This window comes from Megalobrama amblycephala, linkage group LG15 (genome assembly GCF_018812025.1).
Source record: "Megalobrama amblycephala isolate DHTTF-2021 linkage group LG15, ASM1881202v1, whole genome shotgun sequence".
Lineage (NCBI taxonomy): Eukaryota > Metazoa > Chordata > Actinopteri > Cypriniformes > Xenocyprididae > Megalobrama > Megalobrama amblycephala.
In genome coordinates this window covers 18,177,120-18,196,469 of record NC_063058.1, presented here as the reverse complement: position 1 = coordinate 18,196,469, position 19,350 = coordinate 18,177,120, and the positions used below count along the sequence as shown (strand labels likewise).

Genomic DNA, 19,350 nt, shown 5'->3' with positions numbered 1-19,350 from the left:
GCTCATTTGCAACTTAAATGACTTTATGAATGAGTGCGTTATACATGTTGAAATCCATCACCTGCATGTTGGTAGCGTAGCAGATCGCAATTTTGGAACGCTCACATCTCCTTTTGAGGCTTGGCTTTTCGGTCCTAAATGGAGACTATGATATAGCTAATGCTTTATATAATACACTGGGGGCAGCTAAAGAGAATAACTATCATTCAGCTGCTATCTCTGACGAGAGAGCGTTGCTTCATGCTTTCGCTGCATTTCCTAGAAAGCTATCTGGTTGACCACAGGCGTTGCATGCTTCATGTAAGATAGCTATATTTTGACTTTGTAATGACGAGGTGACGTTTGAGTCTCCTTAAAGTCAAAAAGAAAAGTTTTTGGCCATTTATTGGTTTAATTTGGTCAAATGTCTGCGTGAGACCACTATTTATAAATGATATGCATAGCATTTGATACAAATTGAAAAGAAATGGAATAAACCATTTTTTTAAGAACACTTCGAGATACCATATAAGAGCTGAGAATTTCGTTGGGTGCTTTACGTTTAGCCTATGTTTACCCAACGTCGTTAAAATAGTTGCACATGAATGGGTGAGTTAAAAATGAACGTCTTGCATGAACCATAATACCCAAACAATATTGCCTTTCTGTCCATCTTGTGGAGGCTATTGATTATTTGATAACCAGAGCAAGAGGGCAGGAAAAGAAGAGGAAGACCGAGCATGTTGCGTCTGGCCAATAATAAGCCAAGATCTGCTTGTTAAGCTTTCGTCACAGCCTTACATCTGCAGACCTCAAATGTTGCAGCGAGAGGAGCAGAGTAGAGAAAGACTAGTGGGGAAAAGTTTGCAAAAGGATCAGGACTAACCTGGACAGCCCTGTAGACTGATTTTATGTGTCCGAAAAGTCCTTTCTGCACTTTTTGATCTTTCGCAACCATTGTATTTCACTGTTGGTATACATATTCGAGATCGAAAAGGACTTTAACAATCATGGAACTGCTTTGTCTCGAGATGGACACCATTATAAGAGCCCGTCCTGACCCGAATCTTCTATATGATGACAGGGTACTACAGAGCTTGTTGACCATCGAAGAGAGGTTTCTTCCCCAGTGTTCATATTTTAAATGCGTTCAGAAAGACATTCAGCCCTTTATGCGGAGGATGGTGGCAACTTGGATGTTGGAGGTTTGTACATTTCCGTGCTTACGCTGTATCTTCAAAACGTTTTGCAAAGCGTTTTCTCCTTTATTCTGTCATGTAAGCATTATGGAATGCAACTAAAGGAGCTACTTTAATATTTCCGAAAGGGCAGATCCGATTTTGTCGGGCTATTTATTTTATTGCAGTCATAAGCGCTGATTTTGGACCAAGTTCACGATTAGATTTGCTGGGGGATGAAGGTTATCGACATATGTCAGTGATCATAAGCGCATATTTCTTAAAGTTTTTGGTTCCGTTAACACAGTGGACAGAATCGTGCTTAATGTTATTTATTTATTTTTAGGATAAATATTTCCATGCACACGTATGCACTTCAATGCTTGCCGCTGTGCTAGATCTAACCATTCGCCATGTTGGTTTTTCTTTCACAACAAGTTTATCGTAACAAAATGATCATAACAACTCTTAACATGTGCATGACTTGATAAATAAGCGTTTAAGGTATATAATTATGGTTGAATATATTGGGAATTACCTTTCTATAATTTTGTACAATTTTTTGAAATATATGGTTGCGGAAGGGGCGAGGGCCCGTGCTGCTTCTTAACCCATGCTGATCGAAGTCTATAGCCTTGGAATTAAGTTCGTTTTTTGTCGGAATCTTTCATATTTATAATCTTTGAGTGTTGGAAACGTTAGATGAGGACCTTAGCTTTATTTTCATGTCTTAAATTGTCAGGTGAATCGAGCAGGAGAATTTATAGAAATTTTTGAAAAAAATATTTCGGTCCGATGGTGACGCACTCATCTAAGACCGCATGCTACTTCGCTTTAAAAATCTCGTTTTTATCATATAAAACATCGATTTAATGACTTGTCAATTGTCGGGAATGATGTGAAAAGGATTGGTGAATATTTAGAGGTATGAATAGTGGACGTAGACAATTTATTTATATTTTTAAATATTTTATGAAAATATGACGAATTTAAAAAAGCAGATCCCGTACTGTGTTGCATGGGTGTTTTTTGGCTCGGGTGATTGTGACTTGAATTCATTTCTTACTGAATGAACCAAAGGAATGTGAGTCTATTGACAAAGATGTTAGAGTCCCCTTTTCATCCATTAAATTTAGCCTATACATTTATAAATACGACGAGACAGGAATTGCACGTTTTTTGGAATCAATCTCTAGTGTTACCGTAACGATTTACAACCTCATATCTATGCCACTGATGGACAGTACTATATATTTCGTTTTGTCGTGATAATTATTTTACATATATATAGTCATTTGGAGTCATATAAATTAAGACTAATTTTGTTGCGCCACGTGCATCTTTTCCTCTGAACTTATTAAGTTATGCCCTGCCCTTTCCAGGTCTGCGAGGAACAGAAATGCGAGGAAGAAGTTTTTCCACTGGCTATGAACTACTTGGACCGATTTTTAGCGGTGGTACCAACAAGAAAATGTAACTTGCAGTTGCTCGGAGCAGTGTGCATGTTTCTTGCGTCTAAATTGAAAGAGACGCGTCCATTAACTGCAGAGAAGCTGTGCATCTACACTGATAACTCAATCAGACCGCAGGAACTGCTGGTAAGCACCTAATAAACACTTTGCATACCAAAACTTACCAACTTATCTGTATGAAATGATAGATAATTGTTTACATACTTTCTCCACAATTGTCCCTAAATATGAATTGCTAAATGTTCATGATTGCATTAATATCTACAGTGTATACTGCACACTAAATCGTATTAATGTCATTTAAATCTAATGTAGCTTACTGCAATTTGTGATGGAATCATTTTTCATATTGTGCATGTTTACAAATCAGCCACATAAGAACTAAAAGTAGTCTAAAGCAAAGTCTAGGTTCTGTTTGACAAAAATATTCTGCCGTCTGATGTATGTTCTCCACATTCAAATATCAACTAAAGGGTATTCGAGTGTGTTTCCATGCATCACAGGGCTATTACGCCATCTAGTGGCAACTATGCAACCCACAGCTACATCAAGGCTGAGGTCTTGTTCCACCTTTATATGTCGCTTGAATATTGTCTTACAGTCAAGTGAATTAAAGTGACTTTCAAATGAGAGATACAGTCTGTTGAATACTTGTCGTCATCTTTGGATTATCATCATTCAGCTTCTTCTCATTTCTATATGCATAGGTTTACTATATGAGTAAATTGAGGAAAAAACTGTAGACACTAAAGCAAAATATGCTGTTAAATTACTCATTACTGTCAAGGGGAAAAACAGTACAGTGTGGCATAAAAACATCTGACTATAGTACACTTGCACTTGGTGAGTTTTTCCTCAGCTCTTATACTATTTGTTGTCTTTATGGTGGAAATGGGCAGTGCTCTTGTAGCTCAGGCCAAAGATAAAAATTATTTTATTCATGAGTCATCAGCAAATTGCTGCTGTGGACATCCTCCTGTTTTTTCCCCCCTCAGCCTGGCATTGTGTTATTTTGTTGTGGAGCTTCTGCTGGTCTGCAAAGTCCTAAAGAAGCAGGAAACCGAAGATCAGCTGTCACAGTCACATCTTCATTTTTGTCCTCGTTAGCTGGCAAGAAGTTCTTGTAAATGAAACCGCAGTGACAGGCTGGAGGTATGACTGGAGGGCTCAAAAGGAGGAAGTGGGTTCCTGCATGAAGGCAGTGTTGCAAGAGTGTCACTGAACTTTTAGGGCTGGCCTCACTGCACTGGTGAGGTGACATTGGACTGCTGAGTCGATAGCCACAGAAGACAATATGTTGTCCTTAGGTTACTTAAAACTGGTGTTTGTGGTCATTTATGGCCTCATAAATGTTCAACAGTGTGCTCAGAATATGACCAAAGATGGAGATGTACACAAATACAGTACACAATATTTGCTAATATATGTAGTTTTGAGCCTTCAATTGTTGCCAGAACTGTTCCTGGACTTAATTAGGACAGTAACCCAAAAATGAAAAATTCTGTCATCATTTACACACCCTCATTTTGTTTCAAACCTGTATGGCTTTCTTTCTTCTGCAGAACACATACACACACACACAAAAGATATGTCGAGGAATGTTTCAGCTGTTTTTGTCCAAACAATCAAAGTAACAACATTGATTGGACCCCATGGACATTCACTGTATGAAAATAACAGAGACATATCTTTTGTTGTTGTTGTTGACAATTTTCATTTTGAGGTAAACTTTCTCTTTAAGAGCGAAGCAACACACCAAAATGAAGATGCACATTTTTGCTGCCCAAACTTTACAGATCCAAAGTGACAGAACGCAAAGGCTCATTTTCACATTAGCGTGTAATTGGTTTTCTTTTGGAGAATGCCTCTGCTCGTAGTTTACATTCCATTATACCCCTCTTGGTGTACCAGGAGTCAATGGTTTTGAGTGATTGTGGCTCCAATATGTCATCAGGCTTCATGTTCACATCAGGCACCTCCCCTAAGAAGAGAACACACAGGAACATGTAGCTCTTTGTACTTTTGGGTGAGTCACTCACCAATGAAATCCAGCAAAGAGAGGAAGTGGAGAAATCATGCATCAGCGGATGGCTGCCATTGTATTCTTGCTTACTAGGAAAGCTGCTGCGGGGTATAAGTTCAGTGTAATCTTTTGTCTGTACTTTAGAGCAGTTCTAAAGGCTATACTGTGTGTCTCAGAATGTAATGGCAATAAATATTTGGCCATCTCATGAATAAAGTGTATGTGGTTCATTTGTGGAGAAAACCACCTCCATCTGAACGAGCGCTCAGTCATAAGGACTGTCCCAGCAAATGCAAGTTTTCCCCAATTAGTCACTTGGTCCTCTGTTACTTATTAGTCACTTGGTCCTCTGGGGAGTGGTTATTTGAAGGATGCTGTCTTCTTGACTAAAACCAAATGACTGAGCATCTTGCGTTTACATTCATCACTGAGTTAGGTCAAAGCAAGTTCATGTTATGCATCAAGAGTGCCCCCAAAAGATCAAATAGAATCATCAGCAGTGTTGAACTGTCACATTAAAGGTTATAACTGAGCCTTGTTTTTCCAATTGAAGTTACATTACAAGCCTTTTAAATACAACAAGGCTACAAATTAATGTTTTTATGAGTGTGTTTGTGGTTGCAAATGGGCTGATGGCAGGTCCAATATTTAACTAGTTCAACCTCTTCTGACTGGACAGATCGCTATAAAACAAACTCAGAATTATGTTTATATGCTAAGGAGGAAAGTACCTGATGCTGGACAGTCTCTGTGAAGTGACTAGGCAATCTGAGTGACCCATTTTTCTACTCAAGTGTGCCTGCAATTCAGCCTTTTAGCTTTCAGGATTTCCGCTTGTAGCTTTGCATAGCTAAGGCCAAACCATGTCCTGGAGGTCCTGGAACTTGAGGCTAGATTTTGTGTGATCTAAACTGGTTCAAATGTATAGCAACAACATTTGAATGTGTAACAGCAGAGTTTAAACATATTTAGTACCTCATCTCTAGTAAATAACTTTTTTACACCTTCTATTTGAATGGTTGATATAGAATGTTACCCCAACATCCAGTGTCTTCACAAGATGATATTTAGATCTTGTCAATGTCTAATGTATCAAAAGAAAACATTTAGAGACAGGAAGCCACTGAGAGGATGCAATTTGTCTCTCCAGTTGAATGTACAGATCTAAATACTGCAAATGGATTCAGATCATGCAATTTATTTAGGTTTGGATCCATAGTGATTTTCCTTCTTTCCTCAAACCTTTTTACAGGAATGGGAGCTGGTTGTCCTGGGCAAATTGAAGTGGAACCTGGCTGCTGTCACTCCCAATGACTTTATTGAACACATTATGAGGAAACTTCCGCTGCCTGAGGATAAGCTGGACCTGATCCGTAAACATGTGCAAACTTTCATCGCCCTCTGTGCAACAGGTAGTGTATTCAATGTACAGTAGATTATGTCTAGAAATGAATAAATGCCTGCAAAGCATTTTTAACTCCTAATTTGTACAATGCTCCATAGAACTCATCCCATGAAATCTTCTCAACATGCATTTGTACATTAACTTAGTAGAGTAGCCAGAAAGTGTTTGTCAACTTGTATGTGTCTTCCATTGGTGTTAAGTATGAGGGATGAAAGATCCACTGCCTAGTCAAGTTGGTGCTGATACCTTGCATCATCACTTCAATAAGTGATGTGTTGCAAGATCCATGTTTATTCCTTGCAAAACTTGAAATCAAAGCCGACTTCTGTGGGTTTAGTATCTATGGCAACTTTATTCAGGTTCTTGTTGCAGGCAAATTATCAGATGCCATCTCATTACATTCATGAGAAACTATGTGGACTGAAATAGCGATGTGTAATGGAGAGAATTTCACTGGAAGCCTTATGTGCTTGCCTGGTATGTTTGGTGGGCATATCAGTGGCTAACCATGAATGCAGTGACACTTCAAAAGGCAGTTGTATAGTTAAGAACATTCCTGTGTGCTGTTGAGCCATTGATTATGCTGTTCCTGCTCTTAGAGGTGGACCACCTTTAGGAGATCAAACATAGCGATGAGAAAAGGGTGAGAAAACGTGAGGAGTGTTTTGTTCCAGCCGAGCCAAACAGTGAAGCATGTCATGTTTTCATATCTTATCCCCTCTTCTCACGCCTCCCAGATGCTCCAGGGCATGACGACTTTCCCATAATCAGAAGCCTTTGTGGGGCTGGTTCTCCCAGCCAAGCCTGCACCGAACATCACCATAGGTGGTAATAGGATCCAGTACACCACCCTTGTTCCCTCAGGCTTCTCTCTTCTTCCCTGAGGTTGCTCAAGAACTCCCCAGGAACCTCAGGATTGACTCAGACTTTGGGAAAGTGGCATACGATGGGAGAGGAATTAGTAGGAGGAGCTGGCTGGTCTTCAAACATGGAGTGCTCGATTCTGCTGTTGGTTTGTGCAATAGATATAGATTTGTTGTGAAACTGCTCTGACAAACAGAATCCATCGAAACTGGTTTTAATTGGCAGGATGAGCATTGATGATAACTGGGACAATATGAATGGTTTAACAATATAACTTGAATTTTAGATGCTAAAAACTTGCAGATGCAACATACATATTTTGTTAAATCTCTTGTTTTAAGCAATACACAAACTAGTTACTAGTATAACAACAGAGATTCGAGGGGTGTCCAAAAGATTTTAATTGCCGGGCAGATGCCTTGACTGCTGCTTTTCTTTGCAGAGAATTCAGCATCCCCCTCTTTTCTGAGACATGCATAAATCAAGGTCCCTGTATCTGAATGAGAAAGGAGAGAAGAGTGTAGAAAGACGACAGCTAATTTTTAATGGATCTTTGCTTTTGATAAAACAGTTCCGTTCAGAGCATTCTGTGAGATTTGGTCAGGCAGAGTAGGCCAGTTCAGTATTAATTAATAACATGGAGGGGCCTTTCAGAGATATGCAAATAGCTGGAAGGCTCGACTAGAGACCGCAAGAAAGGAGACAAAAGGAACAACCCTCCATTTCATATGCAGAGGCATGTAAGGGTCAGTGCAGAAGGAGCACACGATAAAACGTTTCTCCGGAGGGCAGTCTGTCAAAGGCCTGCACAGGAACAAGCTCATTAAAAGTGATTATGCCCCATTTTTACTGTTAAACACCCAGCACCCTCTTTACTTCTCCATCGTAGATTGACTGTAGATGTATAATAACAGACTGGAGACATGCTATTAGCAGAAAATGTTTTGTAGGTAGAGATCATGTTGTCGCTCTTCAGATGGTTACTTATCAGAGAAATGGTGACTGGTGGAGAGTTCAGCAGGGCTGAAAATTAAATCTACCGATTCATGTCATTTCTCATTCAAGAGGCTCTGTTTCCTCCCACACCGGCCTGACTGCTGTTGCTCAAGACTCCGCACTGGAGCAAGACTGAAACAAGTTGTTACAGGTTTTTAACAGTCAAAGAGTGTTCCTGTTTTTAATTCATCTGTTTTATGATGGTTTGAGAGGGCAGACCAACATACCGCTTTTGATGATAAAATTACTTTGTTGAAGATTTGTGACAGATTTTTGAAAAATGTCAATAGATAACGTAATACAATGCTTTGAAGTAATGTTATACATGAATGTTCCAGACATGACCTGTCAATATCCAATTACTTATAGCCTCATAATGAGAGACAACATAGTTAAGAGTTAAATAATAATTAACATTGAATATTTATGTCTACTCTTTTTTTTTTTTTTTTTTTTTTTTTTTTTAAACTCTGTGTCTTTAAGTTCTTTACTTACATGCTTTCCTGACTTGTTCCATTTGACGTTATAGTGTGATGCCAAATTCATGTTTACATTTGATCTTTATCAGTCAGGTTGAACATGGTTGCCCAAAACGAGACTTTCTGTAAAGGCAAACCTGTGCATCTGCATGAAAGTCTGGCACTTGATTTATTGCCCCTCAAATCATCGGTCTCTTTGGCCGTTCCTCAACTTTCCGGACGTTTAATTAATTTACAAGTTAAATGCGTACACAGCACATTGCACCCACCAAGGAGCTTGCTGTGTTGGCACAGTTCTGGGGATGCAGTGTGGCGAGGGCAGGAGAATGGTCCATTGAAGGGGGTGAGAGGCTGGTATACCAGGCCAGCCAGCCGCCGCTTACTAGGAGCCTTCCATCACAGGCGTCACCACTCAGCTACATACACTGTTTATCCTCTGCATGAATATCAATGAAGGCGTGCAGAATACAGCCATTCTTCCCTTAACACTCTCACAAACCAGAGCGTCCAGCTCTGCCTCTAGCACGCGCGTACTCTTGTTCTCCCGACAAACTTGTCTTGTCTAGAGTGTGAAAAATCTGATTGCAACCCACTCAGCACACACAAGCTGTGTGTGGGCATCTATTTTCCATTGTTTTTTCTCCCTGCCCCAAAAGACCTAAGAGTTGCAATGCGGTTTGTTTTGTCTTCTTCTGCTTGACCAGAACTTGTCTTTAAATAAATTTTTGTCTGGCCCAGAAAAAACTACAAAGAGAAGAGTGTATAATAAGTTCATTTATTTGTCAACACTGAGCCACAAAATGAGAAAATGGCTGGCTTTGAATGTTAAGAAGGCAATGAAGGCATGCTCGTCAGTTATCAAAGGGCCCACGGCTTTGATTTTTTTTCCTAAAAAGAAAAGGGAAGAAAAATCACCCTCAGAGCCATCTCACAGTTTGCTTTGCAATTGAATATGGCAATATGGTAATGCAGACTGCCAGGGAGTGTGGGACCGTGAGCCCAGAGGTGGCCCTGCATCAGAGAAATGGCATGGGGGGAATGAGGTTGGTAGGAGGGTCTTTTCTTCTGCCAAAACCTTACGAAGGTCTGGATACTGATTAAAGAATGATGCTTAGTGCCCCCCTCAGCCGCCCCTGCTGTCTAAAACCCAACAACACCCTCCCCCAACACCCATCTTTTGTGCCGGCTGTCAGGTTGAATTGGAATCCACAGAGAGGGCTTGATGTTGCATCTCTCAGTTGGATGAGATGAGGTGATGATTTCGAACAATGAGGCCACACTCTCTTGCTCACTAGACCCAGGTCCACCAGTGGCCACACTCAATATGCTAAAAGATAGCAGCAATGCTGACACAAATCTCGAGCTGTTGTAACAACAATGACATGTGTGCCATTCAACCTAAGGGGTATGTGTCTGAAGTAAAAAAGCATTGGAAAACAGTCTGAAAATAGGGAGAAGGGGAGCCGTAGAAAAAGAAGAAAGATAGAAATCAATGAGGCAGGGGGCAGACAGCCTAAGCTGTTTGTTTCTTTCTTTTCCTCTTTCTTTCTCCCCCTTCTTGCAGTCAGTCGTCTTTTTGGGTTGCAGGCCCGTTCACAAGCTGTCTTATTTGCATTATGAATGACAGTGAGAAAGCTAACAAGGTTATTGGTCTTTGAGATGTACGCCTGTGACCACACGTGGAAAAAGGACCTACAGCAGTGAGCATTGGCAGGGGGACTGTGGCTCTTTATTCCATCCTTTCCGAAGGCTATAGGGCTTTTTTTCAGGGAGCACACGATTTACTTAGGAGCTTGAAGAAAAGGGGCCGATCTGCAAAGGGTGACTGGAGGAGAGGGATGGGGGTGGGGTGCTTTTCAGATTCTTTTCAAGCCAAGTGAACCCTCATTATCCTGGGCTGCAGTCATTAGCAAAGGACTGCGCACAGACCTAATGGAAGGGTCTTTATTTATCAGTATTTATGATTTTTGTTATTTTTGTATCCATTTCATAATATTTGAAATAACTATTCCAAATACTGTAGAAAAGTCTGATAAAGTACATTTTTATGAAATCAAAGCTTAACAGATCTTTCCTGGTTTGCTTTTTCTTCAGATTTCAACTTTGCCATGTACCCTCCATCCATGATTGCAACGGGCAGCGTGGCAGCGGCTATCTGTGGCCTGCAGCTCAACAGCACTAACCGCTCACTGTGGGGAGACAACCTTACAGAGTTGCTCGCAAAGATCACAAACACAGAAGTTGTGAGTATTGTTGCTTTGACAATAAATTTTACTAATACAACTTTTAATAAATCATTATGATACATGGCATTTCCCTGCAGGCCAATGTGCTACACAGATCACCTCACAGTTTCTTTATATTCGAAAGTGGGGTGATCATATAAGGGTGCTTTCTAATTTAAAACAAAGATCATGATACATGATAAGAAGAGTCCTTGTTTTTTACCAATAGCAACGCTATTGGTAATCTGAGGGACAAGTGTTGCTGTGCCTGTAGGACTGTGAGAGGAGGCTGTGCATTTCCCCTATTTACTCAATGGGCTAGGGTCCAACTCCAATTCAATTTCACATTCAGCCACTGAATTACTGGAAATGAAATGGGATTGACCCTGACTGAGAGACTGTAAGGAGAGAATCCGCAGGGCTAGGGGAATGTGTCAGGGATACTATGGCTTTATGCAAATGACTTGCATACAAATTCACACATACTGTCGCACGAGGGACCACCTTCTGGTCATTTAGTTTCTTTTAGGACCTTTAGTTTCTCTTTAGGGGGAAAAGGAAAAGAGAATAGAAAATTAGGATTAAGAGAATAACCCAGGAAACACATTTAATTCCTGTCCTGACCTGAAGAGGTCAACCCTCCCCAAGATACCCTAGAGTGCACTGCTGCTGGTAGAATGACTGCTGCCCCAGCATGTGGTGTGTGAAGTCGTGCACCATAGCAGAGGAAAAACAAATAGTCCTCCACGGCAGTAAAGGTGCTCAGTGTCTGAGGAGTGTGAGGTCCAGGGCAGAAGGAATGAACTGCCTTCTCCATGAACAACTCGTCACATTGCTGGATGCCAACAAGCCATACCTTTGAAAACATGCAGGTAGGGTGTATGCACGCTACCCTGCTCGCACTGCGCTATAAAGCCTAAAGAAAAAGGTATAGTTCTATCATCATTTACTGACCCTCATGTCAATTCAAACTTGTATGACTTTTTTCTGCTGTGGAACATAAAGAAAGATATTTTGAGAAATGTCTTAGTGTTTTTGTCTATTCAATGGAAGTAAATGGTTCTTCATAATATCTTTTTTTGTATTCTGCAGACATGAGGGTGAGCAAATAAAGACAGAATTAAAGTTTTGGGGTGAACTGTCCCTTAAAGGAAGGCAATTAAACAGTCTGTCTTGCAAAGGATGCAAACAGTTGACTTTTTTATATGGATACTGCAACAGTATCTTTGTTGTGACATTATAGAATCACGTGTGTTAGGGTTATTGCTAGCATCTCTATCTTAAAGTGCTTTTGGTGTGCACCTGGGTTCGTTTGACGTCAGATTTGGTTTCGCATCCACAAACTGAACCTGAGTCTGCTTTAAAAAGTTATGGTTCATGTGAACTCCAGTATGGTAAGTTGCTGATATGAATTTAATTGTAGTAAATCATGGAAGTGAACTGCTTTTAATGACTCAGTTTATGATTCAGTAAAACTGTGTTTGCATATGTTCTCACACACTTTCCTGACAAGCGGGACTGACGCACTGCGAACATAGACTCCTACGTTCTTTAGAACATTTGCAGTACATTTGCGGCTGATAGATGCAAGTGTTGTTCTGTGTTGACGCTTTGGAAACAAAATCAAACTATAAAAGTGAGGCGGGCAACACAATGCATTTTTCTGCCTTCTCTCGCGTTGTCAGTACCTAGCAACAGGGGTAAACAGCTGCTGCTTCAGATAAGACAAACATACCGCAGTACAGAGCCAAAAAAATACAATGTGAACACAATTTAGTGGGAGCAGGTGGGGAGGGGGGAGCAATCGAACTTGGGTTCAGACCATTGAGCACTGATTTTGTTTGGAACGAATAACTCATTCTACCAATCAGAATTGTATTTGCATTATTGTGTTGAGAAAATCTTAGAGGTCCTATCTAGAAAACTTAGTCTCTAAATCCAGTCTTCAATAAACAAGGTTTTTGTGTACTAAACTTTTCCTTGGTGTATGAGGACCTTCCATATTGAGGCAGAGGTTGGGAGGTGAGCGGTCAGACAGAGTATGAAGGAAAGTCAAGCTAATGCCAAACGATGCTGCCAGCCAGGAATCAGGAACCCTGCTGACATTTGTGGTGTCCAGTGCCTGTAGTTTCCAGTAGACATATGATAGGGGCAGCCAGCCTCTTCCAGTCGTCCTTGGAATGTGTGTGTAGCTAAAGACTCACCTGGTGAAGCATACTCTGTGCAGCAGTAAGGTACACACATGCATGCCAAACCAGGAAGGCTGAAAAATTGGCTTGAAGTTTCCACAAACACCCTAATGTCTCTCTAAGAAGAAAGCAAAAGCCACTAAATATTCATCTGGCACTGGGTGTTAATAGTGAAGTTTGTTACTGTAGCTACAGTAAATACAGTAAATGATGATGCTCGGTATGTTGTAGTCATCTAGGGTCTTGGAGTTATCAGTTCTTTTAAATGAGGCCTTGACTTGTTTATGTTGAATGAATTTGTGTCCTTGTGCTCCTCTAGAATATTATAATATAGCTTTATACAAGCTAAAGCGCTGCAGTTGGAGAAACTAATCAGGAAGAGAGAGTGCACAGTAAAAACTCTTTTGAGACACTGCAGTTTCTAAAAGTAGGTGAAATGTTAGAAACTTTGGGTCTGGTATGCCGAGAATGCTCCTTTGCCTAAAGTCATAATGTCATAAGGACGCTGTTATTTGCAACCGAAATGTTATTTGGAACTGAAGAGTTGCAAATTATTTAGAGAAGAACTTCAAGGCTTTTTTGGTACATAGGATCATGTGTTAGGCCCCCTGGCCTCTTGCATTAGGCCTCTGGGACATCTTAATCCCTTTCATTTCTCAATGCTGTGATGGCCTTGCTCTGAACCCGGCAATCCTTGCTTTCACTTCCCATTAAAAAAACAGACACCGTTTTTGTGGCTACTTAAGTCTCCCCTTCCTAGGCTTCTTCTGTCCAAGATGGCACACACTGAGTGACATCACAATAACTGCTGGTTCTTCAGTAGACCATTTTTCTTGTGGTTTCGACCCATTTTTATTTATTTGACTTTGACAAATGTAGCCATGCTCTGGTGGGATCGAGGGTGTTCTTGATCAGTACAGGGCTGGATTAAGCAGGGACCACCCACTCCACCCTGCAGCTCACCAAGTGCCACCCTCCTCTGGATCTAATCATTGAGAAGCTCTTCTAGAGCAAGTCCTGGTTTTACCAGTAGTCGCACATTGAAGCCATTAGAGTTGCCTGAATTAAGCCTTTGGGGCTTGGCATGAATTTGGTTGTGCAGCTATAAAGAGCAGCGCACAGGGAAATGTCTTTTAAGAAGTCGGTCCTGGCATTCTTGTGGTAAGACATAGGCAGTTCCTTTACATGTTTTATGCTTTAGTTAATTTACTAGAAGGAATTTATTTTTCATGACTAATAACAGCTCATCGTGGTGGGAAACAAGAGACCTAGAAGGATGGTGGCGTTGTCATTCACGATGAAAGAAAACAACTTGGTGACACTGAGCTTTTCCTCAACAAAAAAATAAATAATTATTTAAATGCCTTCCGTCAGTCACTCCAAACACCTGAGATGTTATTCTTGTGCGATAGACTGCTTCTACAGGCAAGAAACACTTGCCTGGCCCAGGAGCCATGCATAACATAAGTTCAGACTTTGGCCCATCAGCTTTTAATTAGCAGTAAATGTCAAAGGAATGCAGCCTCTCCACAAGTAACACATTCTCCACGGGCCCTCCCCATGGGCCATTCACAGCAAACTTCCCACAGATGCCTGTTGTGCCTCAGACATACCCACTAAACAGGAGCTTTGATCACCGTACATCCATTTAGTTGCACTAGAGGGCATCATTGCTCATTTTGGTGACAGTGTGAAAGCCATTTTAAATACCGGCATGTCATGTGCTCTTTGGAGCCACCGACAGGGCTTTTCTCATATTTTATCTATGAAAAAAGATTTTGTTTTTTCTTAGTTATACAGAGCAGGAAAAAGACTCTGGTGGACTCAAGTGAGATCCCCTTAGGTCATTACATGCTGTTGTGAAAATGAAAGGGTATAAAAAAATCCTAAATGAAACTACTTTGTTTTATCCATGGAACATGGATGTAATTAACATAGCAAACTGTGGTAGAGATTTGTTTTTTTTTTCTGTTCGCAGGGCAACTTCTGTTGTTTTAGGTGCATGTTTCGTATAGACAGAAAAATCACCAACTGTGTGTGAATTTGCATTTGCCTTAACAGCACTACTAATGATAAGGACAGACATTGCAGCGATGTAAGTGACCTGATTGTCTAACGTCATGTGTCCGATGCATTGCAGGACGTGTTAAAGGCGTGCCAGGAGCAAATTGAGAGAGTGTTGATGAATAACCTGAGGGAGGGTCGCCGGCAGCAGCAGAAACAACAGCAGCAGGAACAGGGTGGCCCTCGCAGCAAAGCACTTGATGACCAGGACCAGTCCAGCACCCCAACCGATGTACGAGACATCAACTTGTGAGCTTGCTGCAGGAACGCTGTGATCAGTCTTCAAGAAAAAAAAAAAACAACAAAAAACAAAAATGACAAAAAAACAAACAACCCCAACAAAAAGTGCTTGCTAGTCTTTGTAGAGTTTTATCTTCATTTTCCATTAAAAAAATACTCCCGTAAATGACAAAAAAAGAAAAAAATACGAAGCTATTTTAGATACAAAAAAAAAATAGATATTTTTAAAATGATTTGATAATGATGCAAAAAGCTCTACGGTGCCTCAGACTCTTAGAAGGGAAGCGTGTAGTATTTTGCAAACTCTTTTGATTGTGTAAACATAATAATATGATATTTAATGCAAAAGTGATAGCTTAAAGGGCTTTTCAAAATAGAGAGTCTACTGTATCAGACTAGCTTGAAAGGGTACAAAAAGTGGGGCTATGTTTTTTCCTGTTTTGTTGTGATTTTTTTTTTTTTTTTTTTTTTTTTTTTTTTTTTTGGTTCATTTTGGAATGCCTGAACTTGAACACACATTGAGGTGCCATGAGTCTGAATGAACGCACCCATTCACTTGGCTGTGTACTAAGAGTGCATTAGGACCAGAAAGGGGGATTAAAAAGGAGTGGTGAGACACAAGTCTTATGCTAAGAACGCAGGGCTCTCTTGCTAGGGCAACAGGGGCTTATATCATGATAATAGACTATTAATATTATTTTAATATGATTATTATTATTATTATTCCTGTTAAACAAGCAAGTTATTGTCTCCCGTTGATAAAGTTACAGATACTTCAAATAAGCTTTTGTCAAGCTGCTTGTGTGCATGCATTTATGTGTGGTGTATGTTGGCTCATGTGCAAGCGTGTACAAGTTACCCTATATCAGGCACTCTTGTGTGAGTCATGTGGGCTTTGTTTAACCATCTATCTTCAAGTGTTTGGTCATAGAGACGGATTCAGTGGTAGGCACATGGTCTGGACAGGGATAGCAAATGATTCCACGATGCTTTGAGGGCCTCCTGTATCAGTGCCTTATATTAAATGCTTTTATTTACTGGCCTGGAAACTGCTTGAGGGCTGAGCCCAACCCAGTGCACAGAACAAGAGGAGGCAAGAAAAGGGAGCGGACAGAGACGGCTACGTTCCCTCATTTCTTCAAGTCAAGAAGAGTTGATTTTAAAATTTGTGGGTAAGGTCGTCCTTTGGGGCAGCTTCCCACTAAATATTACAGTTGTATTGTGTACAGTTTATTACGTTATTACGTATTTTGTTGTGAGCGTGCTGAAGGAGCCTTAGGCTGATTTGTGTTTGGTCCCACCTGGGACTGAGAGGAGAGAAGAGTCACGGAGTTGCAAACTTTGCAAATTCAATTAGCAGTAAAGGAATGTGTTGGCAAGAATGATCGAGGATGATGACGATGAAGCTTGGTTAGTTTGAGGTGTGAAGCATGCTGCTGAGATGAGGATGCTGATATGGAGTTAGGAGAAGCAGGAAAGGAGGCCAAAGGAGAAACAACAGCTATTATGGTTTCCATAAATCACCTGATATTTAAGATCTTTAATCTATTTGTCTGTTTGTTTATTTGTTTGTCCTTTAGTGTTTATGTCTCTTGTTTGAATTACAGACCAGTATCTAAACCAGTTTCATTGATACTGCCAGCTCTTAACTGGGGAAGGTTACTCCATCTGTGTCAGTTTTTAGAGCATATTTACCATGGATAACAAATGGTTATGATTAAAGGGTCTTTTTTTTTCCTTTTTCTTTTTTGGGCTGGTTTCCCATGTTTAGATCATGGCACGTTCGGTTCATTATAGCGTTAATGCATTGGAAACCAAACCAATGTATGACAACAGCAACAAAATAATAATTTAACAAAGTAAAAAAGACCAAAAAACAGACAACAAAAGACAGAAAACCGATCAAAATGGAAAAAAAAAAAAAAAAAAAACGTTTGTTGGTTTGCACGCTCCAAGGGCCGTTTTCTTGAAATTTGAAAAGATGAATTTGTGCAACTGCACCATTGCAGAAAAAACGTTCTATATAGTGCCTTGAGTCTAATGTAGACTTTCACCCTGTTTTGCTGAGCTTAAGCATAATATCCACTACCCAGCCATCCAAAATATGCTGCTTCCAAAGGTTGAACTGGCATGGGATTTGAAAACTTCCAAAAGTCATTAAAGTGTCCAAAAACAGGGTGCATCAGTAGCACAAAACGCCTTTCATATGCTGAATTCTCATAGCTTACCTTGAAAAGGGGCAGTCGAGCTTAGGTTTGTGTCCGTCTACATATGCGTGTGTGTTTGTGTGCATGTCTTTCTGCGTGTAAAGGAGATGTTTACGTATACACATGCGTTTCCTTTGACCAGAAACAATTCTTAGTGATGCTTGAGTTTCACAAGTCACATTTCCTCCATCCTCACACCAAAACCCCTGTCAATCTTATTGTATTAAGTTAATCTGTCTTATTATTTTCCCAGCTCTGCTCTGAAAATGAATTACAGTACTGTTAACAGATTGTATGGGTGGCTATGTCGTTTGAGTTTGAATATGGACTGAAGTTACGTTCATTAAGGGGTATGATACTGTATTCCAAAGTGATGAGAGATGGTAAGGGTGTGAAGACATAAATCAAGTGTCAATATTGTTATTGAGTTATTATTGTTTTTTTCCGCTGCTAAAAAGCTATGATTTTTTTTTGTTTGTTTGTTTCATCTTATACACAAAAATAACATTACATAGTTGTGATGTCACATCAGTGTGCTGCTATTTTATAAACAATTGTATTATAATTATTTTACTGCTTACAGAATACTTTGAGAATACAGAAGTAGAGGGTAAAAGAAGAACATGAAATGAGTATTTGACTGGAAATGCTCTTGTACAGTGTGCTTTTATAAAGGCATGTTTCTTTACCTTTTAGTCTTTTTTCCTTCTCTTCTTTCTCTGTCACATTCTGTAAGTATGGTATTTCTATACCTCAGGTTTACTGGACATAAAAGACTTTTCCATTACCTCACACAACTCACAACAGTTTTTTTCGGGAACCTGGAAAGGACAGCACATAAAAGAGGTTATGATATTTCTGCTGTGTCTGCTGTAGTAAATGCAGTGGAATTTGATGAAGATGAACAGAAAGCTTACAAGGCTCCCACCTGGACATCAGAAATAGTGGATGGAGGAGGTGACGAACAATTGACAATGGCTTATGTGCTCGGCCCATATATAAACCTGGTATCAATTAAGCAACAACAATGAGAAAAGGCCTCCTCCCTCCACTATAACCATATCATGTACCTCAGTTATGTCTGTTGCACAACCTCTGTTCAATAAATATCTGCTTTAAAGAGTGTGGTGCTATGTTGGTCCTATGTTATTCTTCCCTTTTATTGGCAATGTTAATGGTGAAAATAACAATGGGAATCTATCCAGTATGTTATAACCTGGTAGAGAATGACTGTATAGATTGAGTGTCGATAATCAGACACAGACTGGGTTAAAATTATACATTTCATAAATGAAATGGGTTGATCTTTTTTGTTCGACCATGTTTCCTCACATAATTATCCGCTAAATGATTATAACTAAGTTGGAAATTGTTACAACTGATTTTTAAGAGATGGATTATGAGGTAAAGTCATTAGGGCTTGGCAACTCTGTGGATATTCTTTGGATTTCTGTTGAACTCAAATAATTTGTCATTGAGAGCATGAATGAAGTTAAAGGAGAGGACATGCTGTATGCTAAGGTCAATAAACTTACCATGAAAGAAGTATTCAGTCTCCTGTTCTTCTTATTTCTCTACGCTGAAAATGTTTGTAAACGTTTAGCTATATTGTACAACTGAGGAATAGCTGGTGAGCGCTTAATATCAAAATTAAATTTGTCGAGTTAAAGTAATGCCGATGAGATAAAACCGTGACAGACGTTATGCAATTTCAAAGCCCACCACGCGCCACTGGCGCCAAATGACTGAAAGCTTCTACGTCAGGGTGAGCTATGACATCTCCGAATTCGACTCGTTAACGAATCATTCTTTTGAGTCGGATCTTTTCAAGGATTCAGTTGAGCTGGTGCACACAAACAGTCTGAACGATTTGTTTACGAATCGGATGCAGAATGTTAAACACACTGGAAATATGTGTATGAAATTAGCCTATATGGCAGCTTTATCAACAAACTTACGCAAAAGAGATTTTATTAAAGCATGCAACTACTATTTCAGCCAAATGAATTTTAGTAGCCTATTGTTTCAG

The 19,350-nt window shown here is 40.0% G+C and overlaps 1 protein-coding gene and 1 long non-coding RNA gene across 7 annotated transcripts; one reads left to right on the top strand and one right to left on the bottom strand.

Annotated features, from left to right (window-relative positions):
• The first annotated feature begins 656 nt into the window (after positions 1-656).
• ccnd2a (cyclin D2, a) lies at positions 657-18,869 on the top strand. Its single transcript, XM_048157739.1, has 5 exons — positions 657-1,184; positions 2,540-2,755; positions 5,905-6,064; positions 10,491-10,639; positions 14,951-18,869. Exons 1-5 carry the CDS (start codon positions 990-992, stop codon positions 15,125-15,127), a joined length of 897 nt encoding a protein of 298 aa, XP_048013696.1. The 5' UTR covers positions 657-989; the 3' UTR covers positions 15,128-18,869.
• LOC125246746 lies at positions 2,750-18,988 on the bottom strand. Of its 6 annotated transcripts, none has more exons than XR_007179959.1 (5): positions 18,857-18,988; positions 18,011-18,142; positions 15,002-15,154; positions 5,384-6,983; positions 2,750-4,610 (listed from the first exon to the last, which is right to left on the bottom strand). It is a non-coding gene; the product is annotated as an uncharacterized LOC125246746 (long non-coding RNA). The 6 variants fall into 6 exon arrangements; XR_007179958.1 differs by lacking the exons at positions 2,750-4,610; positions 5,384-6,983 and adding exons at positions 8,347-9,284; positions 12,596-12,600; XR_007179957.1 differs by lacking the exon at positions 5,384-6,983.
• Between the last annotated feature and the right edge of the window lie 362 nt (positions 18,989-19,350).

What these genes read in the sequence shown, in the direction of transcription:
- ccnd2a (XM_048157739.1), top strand. Translation starts at nt 990, where the DNA reads ATGGAACTGCTTTGTCTCGAGATGGACACCATTATAAGAGCCCGTCCT. An exon ending in CATCGCCCTCTGTGCAACAG is followed by an intron (nt 6,065 to 10,490) that starts GTAGTGTATTCA and finishes CTTTTTCTTCAG; the next exon opens with ATTTCAACTTTGCCATGTAC. An exon ending in AGATCACAAACACAGAAGTT is followed by an intron (nt 10,640 to 14,950) that starts GTGAGTATTGTT and finishes GATGCATTGCAG; the next exon opens with GACGTGTTAAAGGCGTGCCA.